Genomic DNA, 20,246 nt, shown 5'->3' with positions numbered 1-20,246 from the left:
AGATGTCGAGATAGCTTATTTTCCTTTTTCTGGTCTTGAACCTTGCCCTACCTTCTGTTGCGGTTGTAGGAAGCAAACATAAGAGCCAAGAGAATCTGAGTGCTGTGACTGAGGATCCACTTGGCTTCCCAAACCCGAGAAGGTTTGCAGCAGGTTCCCCAGAGTGGAGACCTGAAGCAGTTGCCAGGGGGCAGGGTGCCCTCCCATTGGCCTCTACCCTGACAGGGCTGGCCAATGGGAAGGGACAACTTTGGGGTGGGGATTGCCTTCCCCCTTGAGTACCAGACTGCTGAGGCTGGATCATTTCCTCATTTCCATCCCGACTGCAGTTTGTGGGTCTGATTCTACACCTGAGGGTAAGAACAAGTCGATTACAGTTCCCAACTGGGTCGGGAGGTGCGTGTAGGGGGGCTGCCTTGCAATGGAGCCTCTGGCTGGGGTTTCCGCAGGCTCTCTTGTCATAGCAGGGCACAGATGGGTACAGGCAAAACTCTGGCCAGGGCAGCACTGGCGGAGGCAGATAGGCCTTGGGCTTCTTCCTTGGTTCTCCCACATCTGTAAGAGAAAAGGAACGGTTCTTCTGATCAGAATGCCTGGGGCCATCTTGAATTTTGCCCAATTCACTCTGTGGCAAGATGCCTACCCAGAGAAAAGGTTGGGGTCAATGAGGAGGGAGGGATGGCCCGGTGATAGAGTTCAGTCAAATAAGAAGGGAAGGAAATGACGAACTTCTCAGGTTGACCAGGCAGGCAAAGAAAGAAGCACATGGAAAGGCAGCTTGGGGAAAGCCAGCGCTCAGGCTGAGTCTGGAACCCAGCTCCGCCACTTGATTCTTCTCAGCAGATATTGATTGAGCAGATTCTATAAGGCCAGACACCGGGTAGAGTTAGTGAAGTACAAAGATGAGTGAGACATAATCACTCTCTGGATTTGAGGGAATCTGTAAATATGGAGATACCTACACAGATGTGGAGATAGTTCACAGGATGATTGAGACACTCAGATGAGATACAGTGAGCTTGGTATATACTGAAAACCTATGACAATCTTGTAGAAGACATTTTCTGACAGAAACCAGTGGGTCAGCCTGGCCTTTGCCAAGCCCAATCCTGCTGGCCCCCACGAGCGCTGCATCTGAGGCATCTGGTTGTTTTCAATGTCAAGGCAGAGGTCAGAGCGGGAGGGATTTTAGAGATCAGCCCAGCCCTCTTGTGTCAGTGGGTGCAGGTCCCTGGTCTGGAGAGGTTCTGGTTTCAGATCCAACCACAGAGGGGCTGCAGCGCCTCACTCCCGGTGACTCCTCCCATTAGGTGTAAGGCTGGCTCCTCCACACAAGGTAGGTGAGTGGCGGGGCCCTTGTTGGTAGAATGTGCCCAAAGGAATGTGCCCAAAGGACCAGGAGGGGGTCAGCTTTGTTCTGGAAACACAGAAGCAGAGAGAGAGCCCTGCAGTTTAATGGGCAGTCCTTGCAGTCTCCCTCCCTTAATTCTTGAGGAGTTGTAAAGAGATACACAGGACTTGCTTCTTGTCCTTTCTAAGGTGGTTAAGGGGACAGACTTTCCATGGACTCCTTGTCAGGACAGGAGATTAGTGTCCCCACTTAGCTGAAGTCAGGAGGAAGAAGCTTTGGAGAGCAGACGTTTTCAATCAGGAATTTTTTCACTTGGAGAGTGACTGGATCCTAAAAATGCATTGGAGGGATGTGCTGCTATGCTAGTTCCTGGAGGGTGTGTGTGTGTGTGTGTGTGTGTGTGTGTGTGTGTGTGTGTTGGGTGTGGAGATGCAAAAGTTTCCAAGTAATCCTCGTGGGAGCCAGCCTGAACCGAGTTGGTTCCTGCTTCTGTCATTCATCCTTAGGTTGTAGCAGACGAAACCATTTTAAACCTTTAAAAATGGAAGTTTCTTTTTTCTTTTGGATTTTTTTTAACCTATGAAAGACGCAGAAGGAGAGGTAGAGACATGGGCAGAGGGAGAAGCAGGCTCCCCACGGGGAACCTGATGCGGACTCAATCCCAGGACCCTGGGATCATGACCTAAAAGCCAAAGGGCAGATGCTCAACCACTGAGCCACCCAGGTTCCCCTAAAAATGGCAATTTCATAGAACCCACAAGAGTTGCCCACATGATCTTTTTTCTTTATTTTTTTCCCCTCCCAGCTGTTCAGCACTTCTACTAAGAGTTGTGTGATCTTAAAGGCAGCATCTTGGTCTCTTCAAGTCTCCGATTCTTCTCTATAGTGGAAGCAAGAGCAGGGCTATGGGGAAAGTTACATGAAATAAAAGTTAAAGTGCCTTATCCAATTTCTACTCCAATGTACCCTTGCCGATTTCAAAGTATTCTCATGTCCCTCATCTTATGTGATCACGTTTTAGCAGGTTAGGAAGCTGAGTCTGAGAAGGCTTTTTAGAGGCCTTGTAGCATGATGGGAAGCTCACTGGTTTGGAAGTCAGAACAGGAATGTCTGAGGGATCATGTCCTTAATCTCTTGGTTTCCCCATCTCTAAAGTTGGGATTATTTTCCTTGCTTCATGGAGCTCTTGTAAAGATTAAAATACATAATAGATAAAATAAATAATGGGTAAAAGCTACTAGTGTGGGAGCTGGCCTCTATGAAGATCTAATAAATGCACCCTTTCTCTTCTCATTAACCTCCCGTTTGTAAAAGGAGGACAGGGGTGAGATGATTCTGGGGTTCATTTAGGCTCTCAGTGATCTATGCTTTAGTGCCCTTTCCTACTGGAAGAATTGGCACCAGATTTGGTGGCCTTTTCCCCTCTACTGTTTCCTGTCAGTCCCAAAGGAAACCCCATCCTGCATTTCACAAGATTCTGCTGTTGTTATTGAAATTTCAGCAGGTCAAAGTGGAATTTCTTATATATTCTAAATATGAAAAGAAGAGATCATAATATGGCCCTTTAGGATCCAGAGAACATCGTGGCCATCCCCTAATATAGTTTTAAAAATGAAGAGATCCATGCCTATACACGGTATACTGTGAAAGACAGTGCCACTGAAAGAACCCAGGCTTTGGGTTTTAAATTGCACCCCTGCACTCTTTCCCTTTTCATGCATGGGCAGAAGTTACTAATCCTCTCTGGTCCTGGGAATTCTCTTGTGGCAGTTGTGTCCTACCTCCTGGAGTAGTAGGGATGGAAAGAGATGAAGAACAGGTGGCCGTACAGTGGTGGTCTACAGCAGGTGGTCCGTAAATATTTGCTAGTTTCCCTTCTCTTCACTTATATGTGTGGAAGCTTATAAAATACCTCATACTTTTAGTCAACTGATACAATAAGATAGTGAAATAGGATAGGTAAGGATTAATATCATTAATGATCACATTTGCAGGCAACGAGCATGAGATCTGGGAGGTGAGGTCACCCAGTGTGTTAATGATGGAGCCTAGGCTAGAAGCCAGGGCGCTTGCATTATAATCTGGAGGGCTTTTCAATCTATTTTCTCTTATGTCCTCCATCCCATGGAGTGAAATATGAAAAGGCAGAAATGTGATCCTGATGCTTTTTTTTTCTCCTCTGAAGTATGCCCAGGGGTCCATTTTGGGGGTTTGGAAGACCAGAATTCAATTTCCAGCTCTTTTCGCATTTACAAGCTCTAAGATCTTGGACAAGTCACTTAACTTTCCTGAAACTCACTTTCCTCATCTCTAAAATGGGTACAGTCATAGCTAACATTTATTAAGCACTGACATGTGCCATGTGCCATTCTAGGTACTTTATATGGATTTTATGCCCTTAATCCTCCAACAAATATATGACTAATGCATGTTACAGGTAAGAACAAATCATTCTCACCCAAGCCCCAAGATCATAGAGCGTGTGATCCTGTTCTATTTCATACTGTTTCTCAAAATAGTTGTGAGGATTAAATGAGACATTAAGTGACACATGGAGTTCTGTAGAAACAGAATTATAAGTGGAACTTGGGGTCCAGCTTCACGATACACATAAATGTTTTCTTTACAGGCACCATTGGGTCTTATATTATGGTTTCATTAATTAACGTTTTCCCCTGTAGAATTAGAAGTCTTTCCAAATGTAAGTGTAACAACTGCCATATCTAAACAAAGAACACAAATAATTTTGGAATACATTTTTTTTGAGAGTAGTGTCTCTGCCCTGACCTTCAATTGTTATCAACTGCTGACTTTTCCACCCAGAACTAAGGTTAGAAGACAACTTTCTTCTGCAATCAGAGTCTGTTCTTAGCATCAGAAATTTCTGAGGATCACGTACCGATCTTCACCCCACTTCTCTTCTCAGTACCTCCTCCTCATTGCCACTGTCATGGTACCCGGACTGCTTGTCCCTGTTAGTGGAGAAATCCATCCATAATACTGAAGTGTTGAGGACAGAATGCCTTCCCTTGGGCTGAGAGAAGAGAATCTTAAACCAGAGAACATTCCCCCCAACAGTTTGGAAAAGCCAATCTCCTCCTATCTTTGGGTCCTCTGTAGCTGTCCCCCACCAGTTCTCATGTTCTGGGCTCTCTCTTCCTATCTCTTTGTGGGAAAGAGCACAGCCTCCTTTTTTCAGGAGAAAGCAAGCATACAACCTTTCAGAGGTCTTCTCGGGACTTGGAATGCTAATTCCAGAAGAAGAAAAGATGAAAGTGACAAATAGTGGGAAACTGAATGCATATTAAGTCTTATTCATATGAAGTGTTCTTCCTAAATACGAAAGCGGGCTTGGCTGGTCTCTCCTCCTTGCCTTCTAATCTAACTCACCTCTTCTTATTTTGGGACTAGCCAAGCCTAGGCTGTATCTCATTTCATTTCCAGCAGCTATGGACTACACTCGCCTGAGCCCTTGAAATCCAGTAGAGGGCGACAAAGATGTACATAGATGGTAAGGGGTGCGATGGCTAGAGATTCACAGCTACAGAGGACCATAGGTCAGTGGCTGCTGCTGTGTGGTCTCTCGGCCCCTTTTTCTACCAATCCATCTCCTTCTCAATTCTCACTTACTTATAAGATCATAGTAAAACTTGATATTTACTAAATAAATGATGCAGCAGCTTAATAAAGAGTGGAAAGATGAACTAAAGTTGTCTTTAAACAGCTAGTCTTCAAATAGAAATCATGTGAGTTTTTTTAGATCACAAAACAAAATATTGAAGATGAATTAAAGAGTGAAATTAAAATATATCAAACAATAGAAGACAAAAAATAGAATATTTTCCATGACCTACAAGGGCTAAGAACTGTTTACAACTTAGAAGCAAAGAAAAATAAGAGTTGACTCTAAAAATGAAAACTTCCATCACTTAAAAATCAGGGTAGACAAAAGAATAATCTACAGAATAATCACCAGAAAAAACAGGTGTGGCATATATGATAAAGTGTCTGTAAAAAGAGGTCACACAAATTCAAAAGCACAGCGTGGGGAGCTTGGGTGGCTCAGTTAGTTAAGCATTTGCCTTTGGCTCTGGTCATGGTCCTAGGGTCCTGGGATCAAGTCCCACATCGGGCTCCCTGCAGAGCTCTCTTTCTTCCTCTCCCTCTCCCCCTGCCGCTTCCACTGCTTGTGTGTGCACTCTCTCTCTGTCAAATAAATAAATAAAATCTTAAAAAAAAAAAGAAAAAAGAAAAAAGCACATTGTGTCCCTAATAAATTAAGTAACCCAAAACACTAAAGGGTGTATCATGAATGAGGAAATTAAGTTAGGAAATAGGCCTTTAATAAAATGTGCAGCTCACTATTGATCAAAGTAGCAAGGTGCCATTTCTTTTGTTCATTAAACTAGCAATAACAGAAATAGATTTTTAAAATTTTGCTGGTGAGAGTAGTTAATAGGCTTTCTTAATCACACACTAACACATTACCTAGTAACAGTGTAACGAACTGCAGTTTGGAAATACATATCAAGAGCCTTAAAAATGTTCATAGATTTGGGCCAGTAATTTTACTTCTGGGAATAGGTCATAACTATATAACTTGGGGATAAGCTATATGACCAAGGATATTAGTTATGGATTTTAAAACAATACTTTGAAATGGTAGTAAAAGTTCAACCAAATAGGAATGGTTAAATATATTTTGACTGTTTTCATTTGATGAACTAACACACACACACATTTAAAATGAAGATTATGAAAAAAAATAAAAATAAAATTATGGGCACCTGGGTGGCTCAGATCAGGTCATGATCTCAGGGTCCTCAGATTGAGTCCTGCATTGGGCTGGCTTCTTGCTCAGCTGGGAGTCTACTTCTCCCTCTCCCACTGCCCTTCCCTCCTGCTCATGCTTTCTCTCTCTATAATAAATAAATAAAAACCTTTAAAAAATGGTGATTATGAGAACCAGAAAGTGACAAGGCAAAAATGGGGGAATAAAATTTTTATGTAAAATGTGTTTTTCATTATGTTTAAAAATAAATGGAGAAAGCCTTGGGACTGGGGATCTTTTTGTTTTCTGTAGTTTCCAAAGTGTTTATATTACCAATTTTTAGTGAATACATGTGCGTGTATGTGTGTCTATATCTACATCTACATCTACATCTATCTATCTATATGAAAGGTGAATTCATATATATAGATATATAGATATATATAGATATATATAGATATATAGATATTCATATCTATATGAATGAATGAATGATGAGTTGGTGCGTTGCGTTGAGAGGGCACTATAGAGCCTAGGTGATGGGGCATAGAGGTACGATTCTAGACACCATGCATATCTTGGAGGGTAAAATTGTCAATCAGAGACTTTCTTGCCTCCTGCACACAGGAGCTGTCCCCTGAACCCAAGCCCAATTCTGGAGACTTTGGATAACTCTTAAGAGACAAGCAAACTGATGAAAATTGGTAAGTCCTTGGTGTAAAAAAATACACGTGGACTGTGTTTGACTCAGAATCAGGTTCATGGGATTAAGCACCTCTCAAACTCCACAGAAGATTTTAGGGCTGCCTTAATCCAGGATCCTAGGACTTATTCCCCTTTCTGTGGTGCCTTCTTACAACTCCCTGGTGAAAGAGGGCTGAGGAGACTAAGACCCTGGCTATTATTGATGGGGGGGGCGGCTAAGATCACCCTAACATCAGAGGCAGAAGCTGGGAGGGGACCAGTATATATATAAAGGACCATCTTCTGCGGTGGGGGCGGGATATGGAGGAACGGTGTTGAGACAGGATGTCCCCGGCCACCTGTGCCACTTGAGCTTTTTGCTAGGGCTCCCAGAACACATATTTCAAATATACTCCCCTCTCCATCCTTCTTTCCCTCTTCCTTTCTCCTCCCTCACTCCCTCCTTTCTCTGACTCTCTTGCTCTCTTTTTTCTTCCTTAGAAAGACATTTATTTAGTCCCTACTAAAAAGTAGATAGTGTGTTAGGCTTTGCCTCCTGGTACCTGTAGTTTAATGGGTGAAATGAATGAGCAGATCGGGGAATCACTGGATCGTGCAGGAAGTGCGATACCAGCGGTAAGCAAGGGCAGAGTGTGTGCAGGGGAGGAACGAACAACCCCGATTGGGAGGGAGGACTTCCTGAAAGAGAAGACATCCTAACTGTGTCCTGAAGGCTGCAGAGGGATCCGGCAGGTGAGGAGGTGCATTTAAGAATGGCCCAGGCAAAGGGTCAGCAGCGGAGGGTCATCCTCATGGGACAGTGTGGCTCTGGTTGTCTGACTAACATAGGGAAAGGCTGTGTGTGTGTGTGCACTGTGTGACTGTGTATATGTGTGTGCAAGCATGTGGATGGATGCCTGTGTGTGCACGTGTGCGGGCGCATGTACAATAAACCAAATGGTCTAATATGTGATCCAGGAGATGAGCAGAGGCAGAAGAGAAAGAGAGAGAGAGAGAGAGAGAGAGAGAGAGAGAGAAAGAGAAAGGAGGAGGAACAGACATAGAAATGAGGGAGAGATGGGCAGCCCAGGTGGCTCAGCGGTTTAGCGCCACCTTCGGCCCAGGGCCTGATCCTGGAGACCCAGGATCCAGTCCCATGTCAGGGTCTCTGCATGGAGCCTGCTTCTTCCTCTGCCTGTGTCTCTGCCTCTCTCTGTTTCTCTCTGTGTCCTTCATGAATGAATAAATAAAATCTTAAAACAACAACAACAACAAAAGAAATGAGGGAGAGAAGTAGAGAAGAAAAAGGAAGGAGCCAGAAAGAGAGAGAGAAGTTGGTTAGAGTCGTCATTCTTGGAAAACTCAAGAGGTTTCTGTTCTTGACAAATGGACTCTTGGAACTTGGTCCAAGGAGCCTGGCCCTGTGCCTATGAGGCAATTGGAAGAGTGTCGTTCTGCCCTCATTGAACTCACAATCTTTTGAGGAAAGGAGATTACACACAAAGAATAATGCTAAATATTGCAAATTTCAGGGCAGAAAGAGATCAAGCTAGGTGGAAATAGTCAAACAAGTCTTCTAGAAGAGGTGAGTGTTGAGAAAACAGGTCTCAGAAGTGGACACTGCTGAGATGGCCCGAATCCTGCTTAGGTCCTGATGGGGTGTGCTGTATGGGGTCTCCTTGCGTGGCTGACAATGCAGATCTGGGTTCCAGGGCTCAGGATGCTGTTGCTACGAGCTGTTCTACTGCTACTAGTCCTGCCCGCTCACGGCCAGGATTCCGTGGCAGAAGGGCCTGGAGTCCTGCTTCCCCTGCCGAAGGGGGCCTGCCCAGGTTGGATGGCAGGCATCCCGGGGCATCCTGGCCACAATGGGACCCCAGGCCGTGATGGCAGAGATGGCACCCCTGGTGAAAAGGGTGAGAAAGGAGATCCAGGTAAGAACAAGTTTTTTGGCTTCCTCCATCATAGACTTCTGGGTAGAAGAGGGCTTCTGGAACTATACAAAGTCATTAGCTATTGACAAAGCCTTAGACACAGGAAGGGAGCAATTTTTTCTGTGACCCATAAGCAACCTATAAAACCAGCACCTCCGACTCTGCTCTACCCACATCACGTTCCCTGTACACTTTCCCACCCCCACACCATCCATCACTATTCCCAATCTGTTCACATTCGTGTCTCCCTTCATTTCCACTTAACTCTCATTCCACTGATTTCTACTTAATTCCCATTCCACCCAGTGGCATTCACACTTAATGCATTCTTAAAGCTCTTAGTCCTGCTCCTGGGGAACTCTTGTTTCAGTTAAGAAGATAAATTTAGGGATCCCTGGGTGGCTCAGTGGTTTAGGGCCTGCCTTCGTCCCAGGGCATGATTCTGGAGTCCCGGGACTGAGTCCCATATCAGGCTTCCTGCGTGGAGCCTGCTTCTCCCTCTGCCTGTGTCTCTGCCTCTCTCTCTCTCTGTGTGTCTCTCATGAATAAATAAACAAAATCTTAAAAAAAAAAAAAGTCTAATGCATGAGGCTGTTAAAGATTACTACAAGGAAGTCTATTCCAAATATGCCAGATTGAATGTGGACAAATGCCCAAAGTATGGAACAGAGAGAAAATGCAACGCTCTTAATGAAGATCTGGATTAACAAGGAAGGCTTTCAGGAGGAGGCGGGGCTTGAGTCAGGCCTTGAAGGATGGGTACACAGAATAAAGGAGGGAGTGCATCCCAGATAGAAGGGATAGAAGAGCAAATGTATGGTTGGTTGAGCCAGCATATAAAGGGTTTGCAGGGTGGAGGGTCTAGGATGCAAACTTATAGGAAATAAGGCTGGAGATGAATTTATGGAAGTCTGCTTGGGGATGTAGAAGGCCTAACTCACCTCTTTGAGAGCTCCCATTGGTCCCTTGCTCTGTAAGTCAGGCAGGCTGTGGGTAAGGGCCAAAGGGACAGTGTTTCAGTCTAGAACTCACCTAGGCAGGAGTGTTCTGTTCCTTATGGTCACTGAGGTCTTCTCATTCTCTAGGTCTTGTTGGTCCTAAGGGTGACACTGGTGAAACTGGAATAACTGGGGTTGAAGGTCCCCGAGGCTTTCCAGGAACCCCAGGAAGGAAAGGAGAACCTGGGGAAAGTGCCTATGTACACCGTTCGGCATTCAGTGTGGGGTTGGAGAGCCGGATCACTGTCCCCAATGTTCCCATTCGCTTTACCAAAATCTTCTACAATCTGCAAAACCACTACGATGGCACCACTGGAAAATTTCACTGCAACATTCCTGGGCTGTACTACTTCTCCTACCACATCACAGTCTACTTGAAGGATGTCAAGGTCAGCCTCTACAAGAAAGACAAGGCTATGCTCTTCACCTACGACCAGTACCAGGAGAAGAACGTGGACCAGGCCTCTGGCTCTGTGCTCCTTCATCTGGAAGTGGGTGACCAAGTCTGGCTCCAGGTGTACGGGGATGGGGACTCCTATGGGATCTATGCAGATAACGTCAATGACTCCACCTTTACGGGCTTCCTTCTCTACCATGACACCAACTGACCACAACTAACTTAGAGCCTCCACCTGGCCAAACAACCCCAAAGTGAAAAAAACAGTCAACAGGTGTTCAGTGGAGTTAGAAGACTAATTTTGAAAGAGGAAGAAGAAGAAGAAGAAGAAGAAGAAGAAGAAGAAGAAGAAGAAGAAGAAGAAGAAGAAGAAGAAGAAGAAGATTAATTTTGGTGTCTAGTTGGAGAGCTCTGAACATTACTCATTATTTACTCATTCATTCAGCAAGTACCTTTTCAAAAAAAATCACATACTATGTTCCCTGTCCTAAAGAAAACATAGTTCTTGGCCTCAAGGATCTGTTATGTAGTAGCAATGAAAAGTTAAAAATATTTCTGGGGGTGCTTCACATATATGGTGAGATAGTGGACTACCAGAAAGTATTTGGCAGTGCTATTCTGTGTCCACCCTTTTTCCTCACGTTCGTGCCAATCCTGGGAGGTGCACAGGAAAGATATTATTCTTCTCATTTTACTCTTGGGTCCTGAGCCTGAGAGAGTAAGGGAATGCCTAAGCTCACACAGGTATTAAGTGGCAGAGTTAGTAACCAAACCCAGGTCTGTAGGCCTTCTCCACTAGACCCTGGCCTTTTTTAGGAGTATACGGCCTCTTGAGAGGGTTGGTAGGGGGTCTATCACCCACCTCACCTGAGGGCCTCTAAGTTGGTCTTCATGGTGAGTTAAGCCTTTCCCCAGTAGAGCTCCCTCAGAGAAGGTGATTCTATGACTAGGTCCCATCCCAGCCGGACCACTAATTACTCTGTACTTCTGCTTCTGTGTCTTTCCTCATGCTCTTCTCTCTAGCTCAGAAAGCTACTTCCGTCTCCACATGGTGAAATCCTCCCTGTTCCTCCAAACCACCTAGTCAGGAAGCTTCTCTGATGTGATAGCTCTTTCTTGCAAATTTTCCTCACAACACCGTGCCCCTGTGTCCCTCTACATATTAAGCTGGATGAGAATCCTGGGTTGACATTTTCTACCAGCCTGGAGACAACTGCCTGGAAAGGACTGTGCTTCTTTCACCTCTGAGTCCCTTTACAGGTCCTTGATAAATGCCTCATGAAGACCAATCTCTCAAATCTCACCTCTACCCAGAATTAACTCCAGTTTAGTCTCTTCATATAACTGATCCTTATCTACAAAAACATTTTCATTTTAGGAACTCCCTGAATTCAATCCTTTCCACTGAGTAGTTTGAATTTTTTCCACTAAGGTTTGGGTGTGTTTTCCAGAATACTTAAAGAATTCTCCCTCAAGGGGGTAGCTTGAGCCTGCAATGCAAAACCCACAAAAGAATTTGGAGACGATTCTTTCCTTGAGTACCAACAAGGTCTGGAAAGACCTGGGCCTTCTGAATCTATTCTTGTTCTTTAAGAATTATAAAAGGAAGAAGAGTAAAGAAAAGAACTATCTGAGGTGATGGGTATGTGAACTAGCTTGATTGCGGTGATCATTTTACCATGTTTATCTATAATACATCATCACATTGTACATCTCATTATATACAATTTTTAGTTGTCAAATATTTCTCAAAAAATAAAGAAGTATATAAGTAGTCGATAATGATAAATATCCTCCCAGGAGACAACAGCTTGAGTAACATTTTTCAAAGTCTTTAGCAAAAGCAGAGTTAGTAGCATTCTGTATAAACAGACAGGGGAAGCTTTTTTTTTATTCTCCTCCCAGTTTTATCATTCTGAATGATTCCTTTTTGTTTGTGTATTGCTTATCATTAGGGATTATTATTTCTACATACAAAGCTTCATTTTTAAAAATGTTTGTGCATCGGGGCACCTGGGTGGCTCAGTGGTTGAACATCTGCCTTTGGCTCAGGGCATGATCCCGGGGTCCTGGGTTTGAGTTCCACATCGGGCTCCCCGCAGGGAGCCTGCTTCTCCCTCTGCCTGTGCCTCTGCCTCTCTCTGTCTCATGAATAAATAAAATATTTTTTAAAAATAAAGTAAAAAAATAAAATGTTTTCACATCATCATGTTATACAAATAAAAATAATGTTTAGCATTAAAAGTAGAAGCACTTGAATCATATGGCTTTTGTTTTCATTTTTGGAGAAAGACATGGGGCTCAGAGGGGGGTGAAGGCGTAAGGGGACATTGCATGTTAGGCCTCTGTGTTATAAATGATGGAAAACAACTCTCAGTCAAGATGGGGGGAAAAAAGGATTCCTTTGCATGATAGAAACTACCAGAGCAGCTATTTTTTCATTGGGTAAGGCTTGAACCAGAGGCTCAAGTGATATCCAAGACCCTTTTCTATCTGTCCTTCTCTGCCGTCAGCAGTGTGGACTTAACTCTCAGGCTCTACACAGTACACTTCTAGGCCTTTCCTCACGATATTAAATAGACTGACTGGCAGCCTGCCAGCTCTGGCACCCGCCCACCACATCATGTGGCTAAAGGGACATTCTCTTTTCTGGTGATTCCCACGGAGGCGGGAGGAAGTTCTCTTTTCTAGAAGCCCCAGCAAGTATGTTCTTGCATCTCATTGGCTCTCACTGGGTTGTTTGGCTGTCTCTGACCAATTACTTCAGTCAGGAGGGTGGAGTGTACTTATCGACTTAAGTTGATTATGGCTCAAGCTGGAGAAAGGGTATTTTCTCTAAGGCAAAACTGGACACATTTGCCAGAAGTGGGGGAGTGGATGATGGATGCGAAAGCACCTGTTCACCATAAACTCTTAATGTTATGTTTGAATTTTCTTAGGTTTCTTAGATATTGCTGGAAGATTACTATTGGTTTTCTCTAAAATTTCAACAAGTGGTTGATATCTGGTCATGCTCACAGTCCCACGTCTGGGTGGGGGTGGGAGGATCTTCACCGCACTGGACATGGAGTCACTCTCACTTTAAGCTCTCTGGAGCATGGCCAATTCTTTGTGGAAACAGAGAGACCCAAACTGCATAGCCCCTCCTGAGAGGAATTGTGGCCAAGATTTTAAGATTAATGGTCCCATGACATCTTCATGGTCACATCATATCTTCAAACATAAGTATGGATTTATTTTTTTTTAGTTCTGCCAGCTTTTGCTTCCTGTATTTTGGAGTTCTCCTGTTAAGTACATACTCATTTAATATTATGTCTTCTCAATGATTTTACTCTTTCATCATTACCTAATGTCTTTCTTTATCCCTGGTCATTTTCCTTATTCTGAAGCCTACTTTGTCTGAAGTTTATATAGGCAGTCTAACTTTCCTTTGATTACTGTTTGCATCGTATATCTTTTCCCACTGCGTTGCTTTAAATCTATCTATATAGTTGACTCTTGAACAATGTGGGGTTTAGGGGCACACACCTAGTCAAAAATCTGTGTATAACTTTTGACTCTCCAAAAACTTTTCTACTGTTGAGTGGAATCCTGAATGATAACATAGTCAACTAATATGAACTTTGTATATTACATGTATTATATATTTTATAATATATTCATATAAATATTATATAATATTCTATCATTTATATCACATTTATATTTAAATATATTTTATTCTCTTTTGTATTACTTGAATATTCCATAATATTTCATCTTAATTTATTTATTGGATTTTGGCTGTGGTATTTTTAGTATTTTTTAGCAGTTGCTCTAGGAATTTCAATGTGTATACCTAACTTTTCAGAGTATACTTAGAATTAATATTTTACCACTTCAAATAAAATATGCATGCCTTATAACCAAATAGGATTCTGTGTCCTGATCCTTTTATGTTGTGGTTGCTGTGTATCTTATATCTATATCCATTGAAACATTACAGATAATGCTATAATTTTTGCTTTAAACAGTCTTCCATATTTTAAAGAATTTAAGAGGCCCCAAATACTCTATTTAGCTGAAATGATATTCATCATTTCTCTTGTTCTTTCTTCATTCCTAAAGTTTTATGTTTCCCTCTGGTATAGTCTCCCCTCATCATGAAGAACTTTCCTTGCCATTTCTTTCAGAACAAGTCTGCAAGTCATGAATTCTCTTAGTTTCCCTCATCTGAGAATACCTTTATCCTGCCTACATTCTTGCAGGATATTTTTGTTGGCTATAGAATTCCGAGTTGGCAGTTCTTTCCTCCCAGCACTTTTTATTTTTAAGTAATCTCTATATCCAATGGAGGCTTGACCTCACAACACTAAGCTCAAGAGTCACATGCTCTACTGACAGATCCAGCCAGGACTTTTTATGATTACTTATTTATTATTTTTTCTTCCAACACTTTAAAAATATTCTCTCTCTGTCTTCAGGCTCTGAGGTTTTTGATAAGAAGCCTGTAGTCATAATTTCCCTTACTTGTAACTTATCACCTTTTGTTTCCAGGTGCTTTTAAGGTATTTTCTTTACTTTGGCTTTGAATAGTTTATGATATATCTGGGTATATATATATTTTTAACCTAAGCTGATGGGATTCATTGAGCTTCTTGAGACTGTAAATAGGTGCTTTTCATCAAATATGGAATGTTTTATGCCATTATTTTTCAAATATATATTCTGAGTAATCTTTCTCTTTTTCTGAGATCCCAATGACATGAATGTTAGATTGATAAGCACCTAAGGTTGCACTAATTTTATTCTATCTTTTTCTCTTTGATCTTCTTATTTCTCTTGATCTATCTTCAGGTTTTCTTTCCTCTGTCATCTCCATTCTGCTATTGAGTGCATTTGGTAGAACTGTGAATTCCAGATATTGTATCTTCTAGTTAAAATTTTTCCATTTAGGTTAAAATTTATTTTTCTTTCTCTGCTAAGAACTCTATCCTCTCATTTATTTCAAGAGTGTTCATCTTTACCTCATTGCTACAGTGGGTATTATAAAGTCTGTGTCTGGTAATTTAACTGGGGTCATCTGTTGATTATCTTTTCTTCCAAGTTATTCTGAATTCTGGTCAGATTTTTCTGATTCTTTATACATTCAGTAATTTTGACTTGTATCCAGAATATTTTTAATATTATATTATGAGATTCTGGCTTCTGTTAAAATCCTCTAGAGAATGTTGATTTGTTTGCTTTTGTTAGCAGGTAATCCGTTGGCTTAGGTTCAGACTACAAGTTGTGTCTCACCTTTTGTGGGTTATGATTCCAATGTCAGTTCAGTTTTCAAACCTTTGCTATGGTATTTGGGTCTATCTATCACATGCATAGCTCTGAGTTTAGCCTCGGACTTTGGTAGTTCCGTTCTTGAAGCTTTACTACACTTCTTTGGGTCTGCCATGCATGTGTATAACTAGGGTATTTTAGATATTTGTTTTTTGCATTTTGCCTAGAAGTTTTGGTTGTAATCAGTGGGAAAGATAGACTGTTGTTGACTCATTGCATCTTGGCTGGCACTGAATATCTTATGTCCCATGATACTCCTGAGGAAGGAAAAGGAGAAGGCATTGAGAGATTGCAGGAACTCCAGGAAGGCATGTAATTTACTCTGAAGTTGATGGAAGTCAAAGAAAAAGTCCAATCTTGAGACAGACTCTTGTTAGAGGGAGAATCTTGAAAGGTACCAAAAATTCCTTGGGGCCAAGTAAAGTCTTGATTATAACCCGAGTCTCTGAATTTTACTGTACATGGAGTGGTTGATAAGAATACTTTAAATGATGTGCAGACACTAAAGAAGTCAGCGTGACTCCAGCAACAGGGACCAAAGCAGAAATATTTACCTCCAAATTCAGAAATTTTATTCTACATATAGTGGTTTACTTAGGAATGTTTGGAAATATCCAAGCTTTTAAGAACATTTAGAAAGAACTAGATTTTTTTCTTTTAATTTTTTAGTTTTCACTCAGGTATTTTACAGTAAGTAAACATGATTTTGAATAAAATCTATTATATAAAAACCACATTTTCCCAAAAGTAAGTGAAGCAAGCTCTCTTCACTTTATCAGTTATGTGTGTGTCACAAGCTCAGTGTAAGCAGAATTCATGGACCAAGAATAAGGTTAATGTGCAGTTCAGTTTGTGGTTTGAGTTAGGGTTGCGAGATGTTAAGGGTCAGTGTGTGGTAGGTGCTAGGTGTTGGGGACACCTAGTGGATGTTCTGCTATTTCTCCATTCAAGGTGGGTTACCCCTGGCCCTTCACTTCAAGCAGTGAAGGTGGTCCATTCTATGGTGCATTCTGACCCCTTTCTCCTGGAGGCTACTGAATGGATGAGTGTAAGTGCTTGATCTAAGCTGAGCCAACCAGAGTCCTTCCAGGAATATGAGTTAGGATGGATGCAAAACACAGAGATTCAAGACTCACAGGTGACCTTCTGCCGTGCAGTCCAGAGAGAGAAGAGACTCACCTTGGAGAAAGAAACGGAGAGAAATAGAACTGAAAGTCAAAAGGAAGGAGAAAGAGAACTCTACTTCCAAAATCTTGCCACTTTTTGGTTCCATTCCTTCTCAACACTCAGATATATCCCTGCCCTTGGGTCCCCTGAGACACCAGTTCCTAGATCTTTGTACAATTTCTCTTTTAACTTAAACTAGCTCGAGTTAGTTTCCACTACTTGCATCCAAAGAGTACAAGGGGTCAAGAATTGGTTTGTGAGTGTGCTCAGGGACCAGGCTGAGATCAACTTAGGAAGAATACTTAGTAACAGAATTAAGTCACAAGACTGGAATTTAAAATAATATTTTTTTCAGATAAAAAAGTCATTAGGCCCCATGAAATCAAACTTAGAAGTCCAGCTTTATTTAGATTTATTTTATTTGCAATGAATTTCCTAGCTGGCAAATCTCCTGTGGGCATAGACTTTCTATTTCATCTCTGAAGTTTTCAAAATTTTGTTTATTTATTCATGAGAGACACACAGAGAGAAAGAGAGAGAGAGAGAGAGAGAGGCAGAGACATAGGCAGAGGGAGAAGCAGGCTCCCCACAGGGAGCCCGACATGGGCCTCGATCCCAGGTCTCCAGGATCACACCCTGGGCCAAAGGCGTCGCTAAACCTCTGGGCCACTGGGGCTGCCCTATCTCTGAATTTTTTATAGAGATCATTTATTCACTCAATAAATATTTACTGAATATCTATTATGTGCCAGGCATGTAATAATTTTTTTAAAAAAATAGCAATGATAATAGCATAAATAATCATTTTGAGGTACCTGCTTGAAATGCATCATTTTATTTAATTTTTGCAACACCCTGTAAATTAAGTATCATAGACCCAACCATTACGTGAGAAAATTGGTGCTTTTTCTGAAAGCTAAATTGTGGTTCAAAGCCATGACTAGTAAATTGCAGGGCAGGGGTTTATACTCAGAGCTGCTGAACTCCAAAGCTCACATTTACAGAAGGAACGAACCCCAATCCCACCAGCTTTTCCATCTTTCTAGTTTCAAGATGTTTGGGGGATAGGGCGTTTATACAACCTGTATCCCTGACGTCAGCAATCCTGTAAATACTAATGGTGGAAAAACTTGCCTTTGTAAAATGAGTCATTAAATTTGCTGTATGACAGAAAGTCTGGTTGTTAAAAGGAAAGATGATGAAATGTCTCACTCATCATTTATATGGACAAGTTCTGAGGACTGCACTGAGGTTCTTTGTAAGTGTGGTGCAAGAAAAAAAGCACCTTGCAAAATAGCTTCTTTATGCCAGCTGAAATAGGTTGAGTCAGCGTTCAACCATCGGTTACTGAAACATTTTGTGAATTAGAAATAGAATGCTATTTCCTTAACATGATAAAGAATAACACGCTCGAAATAGTGTCTACACTATAATAAATAATGCACACCAAATATGTCCTTATCAAAATTGGGTGCAAAACAAGGACAACCACTTTTTCCAGTCTTACTTAACAATGTTCTGGAAGTTCTGTTGCTCTATCTTTTTGTCATTGAGCTCCCTCCTATTTTATTCAGGTTTTCATCACACTCTTCCATAGAACACATACTCTTGGGAAGTCTTATTTTGTTTTTACTTTTTGCTCGGCTTATATTGTTTTCCCCCAGCCTGGGTCCTTGGCTCCTCCTTGGCATGTTTACCAGTTTCTTTTTGTTCTTCCAAAGTATATCTGATTAATTGTAGCTTGTTCGTGTTGAATGTGGGCAGCTCTTTCCAGACCTTCAGCTCTCCCTGAGACAGTGAGGATGAGTTCTCTGTGACCTCCATCCCTGACATGCATGTCTCACCTTCAGGCTACAGGGCGGAGCTAAAGTTTTGGGTTCTATCCACTCTTCTGAGATTGAGGACAGAAAGGGTAGAAATAGCGTTCTGCCGCGGCTGCATGCACCCTTTGTTAAGTAATCTGGGTTTTAGTCTCTTTTCTGAAATGATGTTAAATATCTGGTACCAGGAATTAATCTGTCACGTTGGCCATGCGTGCTGTCCTCATGGTAGGATACCTCTGTGTTCCTGATGGTTTCCTGTATCCAGTGAGAGCTGGAGTTGGGGCCTTTACTCTGATGAGTGTTTCCTTGGGCTGCTTACTTACCTCTGAGTCTGTTTTTCTCTGGGTTGGGCAGCATTAGTGAGAATTCTCAGGATTAGTGTCCAATCCCCTCCCTCCTCAGTACCATCATGGTGGGTAGCAGGCTGCAGTGGGACTAGAAGCCAGGCTTTGCTCTGATAGAATGTTTCGTTTCTTTCCTCAATAGCCACATTTTGAAGCTTATGACTTGTAGTTATACCCCTTTTCTTATTCTGTGGCTGCTGGTGAATTTTCAGAGGTGTCAGTTTTTTCCTTTTGTGGTGATCATCTGAAAGAGCAGACAGATGAGATGATATAAGAATAAAACTTTAAAAATAAAAACTTACAAGTGGGAATGGCAGCTAGCCTTACTGGTTGTTGGAGCACATTACAAAATCATAGCAATTAAAGCAGAGTATTCCTGGCATAAGAAGAGACAGATTAATGGAAGATAAGATTGCTCAGAATTAGACCTTAAGATATGTGAAAGTTTAACATGTGATCAAAGAAGCTTTATGCATTTCAGTTGTTTAGAACAAAAGAGAAATCCTGGCCTTTTCTTCATACGTGCTTGAAAAAGATTGCACACAGATTAGATAGTTAAATGAACTTAAAGTAGAAAGTAAAAACTATTAAAGATACTCTAAAAGTCTACAAAAGTGACTACCAAGTCTCTAAATGGGAGAGAGGAGACTCTTGAGTTTAAAATGAGAGGAACAGGGGTGCCTGGTTGGCTCAGTCAGCAGACTGCTGGACTCTTGATCCCTGGGTTGTGAGTTAAAGTCCCATGTTGGGTGTAGAGATTATAAATAAATACATACATAAATAAACAAATTTTTAAAAGAGAGAGAGGTCAAACTTATAAGAAAAACACAATGTCCCCAGTAGACATTTCGGTAGGGATGTGAAGAGACAAGCAACAGAAAGGAAAAAATAAATGACTTAAGTTTATGCAATGCAATTCTCTCTAATAAGTACAAATTAAAACAACAAAGTCATGCCATGTTATTTTCAGCCATATAACTAAGGAAAGATTGTCTTAAGTGGTAGCACTTAATGTGGTCATAAATTTAGCATCTTCATGCACCTTTGCTGAGGTTATAAATTATACAACTCTTTGGATATAAATTTGTCACATTTTATCGTGGACATTTAGGATGTTCACATGTTTTGCCCAGGAATTGAATTCCTGAGATTAAATATGAAGGAAATAGTCCTAAATTCAAGGGGAAAAGAATCTCTGGGTACCAAGATATTTATTATAGTATAATCCATAATGGAGAAACATTGGAAACAAGTTAAGTATCCAATAATGGAGGGATGGTTATAGTTATAGCATGGTTGCATGATAAGATACCTATGAACAATGATATTTGCAAATAATTTTGAATTACCTGAGCAAAGCTTACATAATTACATTAAGTTTTTTAAAAAAAAGGATATAAGGGTGCCTGGGTGACTCAGTGGTTGAGCATCTGCCTTCAGCTCAGGGCATGATCCCAAGATCCT

The 20,246-nt window shown here is 41.6% G+C and overlaps 1 protein-coding gene across 4 annotated transcripts; it reads left to right on the top strand.

The window, feature by feature from the left end:
* The first annotated feature begins 214 nt into the window (after positions 1–214).
* Positions 215–11,909, top strand: ADIPOQ (adiponectin, C1Q and collagen domain containing). Of its 4 annotated transcripts, none has more exons than XM_041731756.1 (4): positions 274–356; positions 6,750–6,826; positions 8,519–8,740; positions 9,826–11,909. In XM_041731756.1, exons 2-4 carry the CDS (start codon positions 6,817–6,819, stop codon positions 10,344–10,346), a joined length of 753 nt encoding a protein of 250 aa, XP_041587690.1. In that variant the 5' UTR covers positions 274–356; positions 6,750–6,816; the 3' UTR covers positions 10,347–11,909. The 4 variants fall into 4 exon arrangements, with proteins under 4 accessions (XP_041587693.1, XP_041587690.1, XP_041587691.1 ...); XM_041731757.1 differs by lacking the exon at positions 274–356 and adding an exon at positions 1,188–1,336; XM_041731758.1 differs by lacking the exon at positions 274–356 and adding an exon at positions 1,317–1,340.
* The last annotated feature ends 8,337 nt before the right edge of the window (positions 11,910–20,246 follow it).

The sequence above is a fragment of the Vulpes lagopus genome, chromosome 17 (assembly GCF_018345385.1).
Source record: "Vulpes lagopus strain Blue_001 chromosome 17, ASM1834538v1, whole genome shotgun sequence".
Lineage (NCBI taxonomy): Eukaryota > Metazoa > Chordata > Mammalia > Carnivora > Canidae > Vulpes > Vulpes lagopus.
The sequence above is the reverse complement of the archived record's forward strand: the minus strand, read 5'-3'. Positions and strand labels throughout refer to the sequence as shown.

Bases quoted from the DNA above. Each gene is read 5' to 3' on its own strand.
- ADIPOQ (XM_041731756.1), top strand. The intron at 8,741-9,825 runs GTAAGAACAAGT...CTCATTCTCTAG, and splicing joins GGGTGAGAAAGGAGATCCAG to GTCTTGTTGGTCCTAAGGGT.